Here is a 6,894-nt window from a genome sequence, read left to right as displayed (position 1 = left end):
TCACAAGAACGTCGAATCTGAATCACTTGAAAAAAACACGGGGGGTGCTTAACTTTTTTCCAGGTGTATAGTTACAAACATCCAAGAGTTTAATGTCATCAGCAAATTTAATAACTTACTAATTATGCCCCTATGAATATTATTTGTGTAAATAAGAAACAGCAAAGGCCCAAAGACTTGTAACAAGAGACTTCTGTGGTATAATTAAATCAAAATCAAAAAGAGGAAAAAACAGAAGACAGAAGAATTTATAAATGATAATTCTTTTTAATGTTCACAACATCACAGGCTGAGATGCCATTCCTTTGGTGATTTTAAACTCACATTTGCTTCACTTACTATAAAATCACAAAAACTGTACACAGTGTTACACGTGAGGCCTAACTAGTGGTTTGTAGAGAAAGATAATTACATTTTCTAATTTGTAACCAATATGTCTATAAGTACATCATAAGAGGAAGTATCAGCCCAACACATTGTGAACATTAAAAATAACTTATTGTTTATTTCCACTAGTAATAAGGGTCCAGTCTGACTGTATTCTATTAATAACAACCTTTAGCTTTCTCTTATCCACCACCTAACAATCCAATTAACTTATCCTTTCCCAACCCCTAGTAATGTAATTTTATTAGCTAATCTTCTACGTGACACTTAATAAAAGGTTTTTGAAAGTCTAAATATACCAGGTCTGGATCATTTCCACCATGTAAATAACAATCTATAAAAAAGTTATTAGATTAGTAAGGTAAAATTTTCTTTTAATGAAACCATGATTACGTAAAGCTTCTTTTATCAAACTTTCTAGAATTTTTCCACTACAGAAACAAGACTAACTGACCTGTAAATTCCATGACAAATCTTATCACTCCCTTTAAAAATTAGAGTAAACTTAGCAGCTTTTCAGTTCTTAGGCACCCGTATAGTGTATATTGATCTAACAAAAATAAGAAGTCCTTGCAAATCTGTTTTTTGAAATTCTTTTAAAACCCTGTCTGGTTCTGGTTCTCTATCTACTGATTTTTCTCACTACCAATAAGACATTAATATCTACATGATTAAGTTCAACTGCAATATTTGCAAAGAATGCTCAAGGTCAAGAATATTGCCAATATATTTTCTTGTAAAAACAGATGATAGTAAAACACTTAAAAGTTCATCTTATAGTCTTAAAAAACTATCTAGAATTCTAAAAATATCAGGCTAAAGTTAGCACATGTAATATTCATCTTCTTAAGAAACAATTTGTTGAAATCAATACACAATGAAAACAAAAATCAATTAACTATAACATAACACACCTGTTGAAGATCTGTCTCTAATTTCAATTTCTCATTCTTGGCTGATCTGATATTACTCACACATAACACTAATGTTTTAGCTGGAGTGTCATCTCTCTCAAGTATCTTCTTCAGAGCTGATCTAACAAGTGCAATTTTTAAATTAATATAGTATATATGACATAGAAACGATTTTGACAGTATCTTCACTTAATGAAAATACTTAACTTTTTGAACTGTTTTCTTCATTAAAATATTTTATGAATATATTTTAATTTTGGACCTAATGATGCTGTAACTTTTCAGCTTAATACAATTTTTTTATGTCTTGATGGAAGTATAAAATATGATTTCAGTTTTGATCTTATTCTTTTGAAAGTAACAAAAATTATTTACTAAATAATTTACAAAACTTCAAATTTCATACTTTTTACAGCCTTATTAAAGTGAAGTGTATGTGTGATTTTTCAGTTGAGGTTATCATAAAGCCAAAAATTACTACCTCTTGCACTTGACTATCATAATATAAGTTATTTTATTAAATTAATCTGCATAATTATCTATAATATGCTCAACATTCAACAGTGAAAACCCACCCTAAACATTAATTACAAATAACATAGGTTGTAAAAGAAATATCATAATGTTAATTTAATCACTTTAAAGTCATAATCACAATTATAACAATTCTAAATAGGAATATTGTATGTGGTAAATTTATGCAAGATCCAACTCCCACATGATCTACAGCATGGAAAAACGTATTATCATCAATATAATGTTTGGACGTGGGCAATAAATACTAATTACATATGACTTTTTTTTTAAGTGCTTCAAAAATAGCATGGTGATAAACTACCTGAAAGAACTTTTTTTTTCAAACTCACAAGCCTACCAGAGTCTATATTACAAGATTCTGATTAACAATTGCTTGTTATGGTATCACTTTTAATTACAGAAATACAATAACTACAATACACTAAATATATGCATGTAAGTTGTCATAAAATATGACTCAAATTAAATTTTCATTTCCATTTTGTTTACTTCACAAAAAGTATTTCCTTCTATTGATAACTGATTACCATTCTGAGAACAATAAAAACAAAAATCATATCATAAAACTAACATCTTATCACTTCAAAGCAGAAAACAAATTGTTTTAACTGGAGTAACAAGTTAAAATGCTGGGCTCATTAAATTGAGCTATGGCCTATATGGATATAAGCAGTTTTTTATATAGATAAATTATATTTAAAATCAGCCTTAACCATGATCTGAAATAAGCTCTATGAACAAGCTTGTGCAGCTGTTTTTTAACATACAAACCACACTGTCTAATGAAAGGTAATACCATACGTACAGATAAATTAGGAATTTAAAATTTAGATTTTTCAATGGAATAGTGCTTGTTTAAGTAGTCATTGACCATATTATTATTACTATTCATATCACTGGGGAAAACCATTTTTCTAAAAATACTATTTGATGTTACCAAGTTCTTTTTTAAAACTTCATAGGTGCTTGTACTTTTATAAAAACAATGCACCAAAATCTTGATCACGTTTTTCTTGAATAGCAGTAGTATCAAAAAATGTAACATTCATATAAAAAATAACTGTTTATTTTGACTGAATCAAGTGAGCTCAACAGCAAAGTTATTACTGAAGCCATAAAGCAATGTCATTTGGATTTAATGTCTGTATAAATACAACTACACTGAAACATTTCTTGCAAATTCATCTAAGTTAAGCAAAGATGAAAATTAAACATAAATAGCTACTACCTGCATATAACTATAGCCATTGGTAAAAGTAATTCATTAGCACTGGTAGGTGCAGTAATGTATTGATTAGGAAGAAACATATATTTGAAATTTGCTTTGCTAATGTACACGTGTGTAGATCTATGATAAAATTCAAGAACATCATAAATATATGAACACTTCATGTTTTTCCACCACCTTTAGTTACATAATAATTTAAAATTTTTTTCATATCGTTTGTTTAAGTTCTGAAATAAACACGATGTCCAGAAATCAATGAAATTGTTTTGTTCTCTTTAGCAGATAATATTACATATTTTTGATGAAAGGGTCAACAACTGCAATGTCCCTACTGGCTGACTGAATGATTTCTGTATGTTATGGGACATTATTGCAAAAGAAAGGATACGAGTTTTCTTGAAAGATCAGAACATCTATTCTTTCAGAGCTCTACTTGGTTTTAATATGATGTTAACATGCATACTAACCTCAGCTTGATCTTTTGAGTTAAATGAGTTTAAAGAAATGCTTTTACTGTAATGAATGGCTTATTCTACTTAGAAGTACTCCTGACCAAGACGAAGAGTTCATTGCCAGAGAGAGAGATGGTTGCAGGAGATAACTGTCAAGTGTGAAGAAAATCCTCAACTTAACAGAAGCAGTCTCCATTATGACCCAGGATGAAGTTTAAACTTTTGAGAACTAGAAAAGCCTTATAACAAAGTTGGTGTTTTTTCATCTTAACACAGGGTAATAATATTTAACCATAATTTTCTGTTCATTTACAGAACCTAAAATTCTATTGTTTATTAGAGTTATCAAATATTAGACTTACATTACCATTTATAAAATGTATCACTGAGATGTTGCTGGCTAATACTTGATTGTTGTTCATGAATTACTTTTACTATTACTGGTATGATATATTTTCAACTCTAAGTTGAACACGATTAGAAAGAGTCATTTTAAGCATGGGTTTACAAGAGAGTACAACTTACTGAGCTGTTCAGAAGTAGTGTATGCTATTCATTAAGTATCTCTTTTAGTAAAACTAGCTCATACCTGTTAGGGGTTACATGCATTATATTGATGAGATACTCAGGATTATTGTTTCACAAATATTCTAAACCAGGACCTAAAAGCAATTCACAAATGAGGTGAGTATTGTTATCACTAATAAGAATACAAATAATATGAGATTCCCCTAAAATTTTATCAAAGGTACACATCATGCTACTTTCCTATCAATTTCAAATTTAAAACTATCATGCTGCAACTACCAGGAAAATTTCCCACCAGAAATGCTTATTTTTCACTTGAAGAGAGTAATGATGTATAATCGTAATTTTCCGTAAGTCTGTGTATTTACTTTATTACCATTTACACAATTATGTCATTGAGGTGTTGTAAGGTCAGCTTCTGTTCACACTAAGTGTGAATATTGTTTGTTTGTTTTGAATTTGTTTAAGGATGAAAGTGTTTTTGTGGATTTACTAATCCAAGTAAGTTTTCACAGAGTAGTTATACAGTTTAACATGGTTTTTGACTTAATTTGAGATACATTTTCATTCAGTATTTTAACCTTTTTCTTAGTTTAACTTATGAGAGGGAACTAAACACGCTGACAAGAGCTCCTTTATCCATTAAAGTTTTCTTTAGTCCTTGTCAGTTACACACACACACACATAATCAACTGCCCTATAGTTTACTGTATTGCATTTTATTGTCAACAGTGTATTGTTCACTGTATATTATTAACAGTGAGGATTAATAAATGGGTATAAAGAGCTAGTGGGAAGTGTAAAAACCACAAGCAACTTAAAACCCAGTGAATATACTAGTCTGTGCATGGATGGCAGTCCTTACTTGCAGATCAGTGTATAACTTGGGGAAGAGGAACTGCAAGCTGAGATGGGGTGGCAGGCAATTGAGTAGGGTGGTCAGATCTTGGTGGGGGAGCAATTTGCTTGGACCTAGGACTTTTGCTGTTACAGAAAAGGTCCTTGACTGACAAATGAGGGCTGTCCAGAATGTTGCAAAGAAAGCAGCAGAACAGCTAGGGATTCCAAAACCTTGTAAAGCAGTCTCTTAAGAGCCAATAACACCATATAAAATGGTCATTTGATTGGGAAACCAATAACTAAAAGGGAGTTACCCACACTTGCTTTCTAAGCAAACTTTGCCACCGATATTAGAGTAGAAGCAGTTCAAGATTTCTCCTGTATACCCTTACTGAAGTAGTGGCACTTCTCAAATTTGTTGTAGTATTCTTCTTGTTGCTTATTTGAGTAGCAGTAGATCTTTTGAAACTGCTATAGAGTTTCTCCTGTGTACCCTTATTAGAGTAGTACTGGTTCTAGTGAACCAGATGCAGGGTCTGTACTGTTAGAGCTAAGACAATTATTGATCATGCCACCAATGATTGAAAGTGCCTAACACCTCTTACTGTTGAAGCCTCCAAGTGGTAATGTGCAGTATAGTATATTTCGTTACACTATTCACTTTCCACTTTTGTAATAATTAGGACAACTGTTTGCTCAAAATGCCAAAAACTAAAAGGGGTGTTGCACCTTCCTCGTCTTTTCAAAAATTGATGGATTTTCCATGTAAAGATTGCCACCCTTTTTGGAGTAGTGACAGTTCATCTGAACAAATCATGTAGTTCACCAGAGAGCAGAGGCTCTACTGTAGGTGCAACACTTCCATCTTAAGCCAGAATTTGTGATCCTTAGAAGCATGTTGATATGAAAGATAGTGGCAGAATGAAAACATTTTTTACTGCATGTAATTTTTGGTAGAACAGTAGTTGAGATAAGTTCTACTAAAAAGTGTTTTTCCTAGCCAGAAAAATGTTTTGAGTATCACAACCTACAGATGGCAGTATGTTACAAAAACGTAACTGTCAGAGAATAACTTGATGAAGTAGCCCATGTGGTTGCTATGGTAATGGTGGATATGCCAGAAGATACTAGTGTGTGTGTGTGCGCGCACATGTGAGTTATCTCAGAGATCAGCAACACGTGGATCTTTGCGTAATTACCTGTGGCAATTTATAAATACTCCCCCAAAGAAATAAAGTTGAAATTCTAATTTGTCAGGATAAGAAAAATTCAAGACTCCACAGACATACAGATGGAATGATATCAGATTTGCTTTATTTCTTTTATTGAAAAAATAAAACGTTCAAAGAAATAAAGCAAAGTTGTACTTCACACCAGAATTTAGTTTTGGGAATATGCTCTTAACATAAATCAGTAAGAGACTAGTTCTGCATGAAAATGTAGGCTGTGATTCTGGGGCAAGATATGACACCTGTATGAGAAGTGGCTATTTTTAGGCAAAGTTTGTTGCTAATCAAAGTTGATAGGAAGAGGACACAAGACATAGGTGATAATGAATTCTCACAGTCAGAAAAAACAGGATACCTGACCAGTTTTCAATGTATATTAGTGTTACGTATTGAGAATTTGAGATAATCCGAAGCAGAGTTAAATAATTCAAATTTTAATAGTTGAATTATACCCTGGATTTAATGTCTAGAAATATGCCATTTTTTGATTTAATCTACGCTATTTACCAACAAGATTGATTTACACCGTTTTAGTTTTTGACACAACTACGTTTTAATATATATACAACAGTACAATTTACAATAGCAGCTATTACAATTAATTACTACAAACAAAGTTTCATAAATGAAAATTTCACTACCTTACAAATAACACAAAATCTTGTTCCTAGTTCAGAGTCTCCTTGATATCCAGTGAATTACCATTGCCAAGAAGCTAACTAGCTTTGTCAGACACTGAATTGTTGGACCGTTCAAGTAAGATAATATTTTCATAAAAC

General features: G+C 31.5%; 1 protein-coding gene across 1 annotated transcript in view; it reads right to left on the bottom strand.

Moving 5' to 3' along the window:
• LOC106457505 (breast cancer type 2 susceptibility protein homolog) overlaps positions 1 to 6,894 on the bottom strand; it is a 137,281-nt gene that overhangs the window by 79,760 nt on the left and 50,627 nt on the right. The window contains exon 5 of the mRNA XM_022383471.1: positions 1,302 to 1,422. Coding sequence (XP_022239179.1) covers positions 1,302 to 1,422 — 121 coding nt within the window. The remainder of the gene's footprint in view (positions 1 to 1,301; positions 1,423 to 6,894) is intronic.

Source organism: Limulus polyphemus, unplaced genomic scaffold (assembly GCF_000517525.1).
Source record: "Limulus polyphemus unplaced genomic scaffold, Limulus_polyphemus-2.1.2 Scaffold340, whole genome shotgun sequence".
In the NCBI taxonomy this organism is placed as follows: Eukaryota; Metazoa; Arthropoda; class Merostomata; order Xiphosura; family Limulidae; genus Limulus; species Limulus polyphemus.
This window is presented reverse-complemented; position numbering and strand designations above follow the sequence as displayed.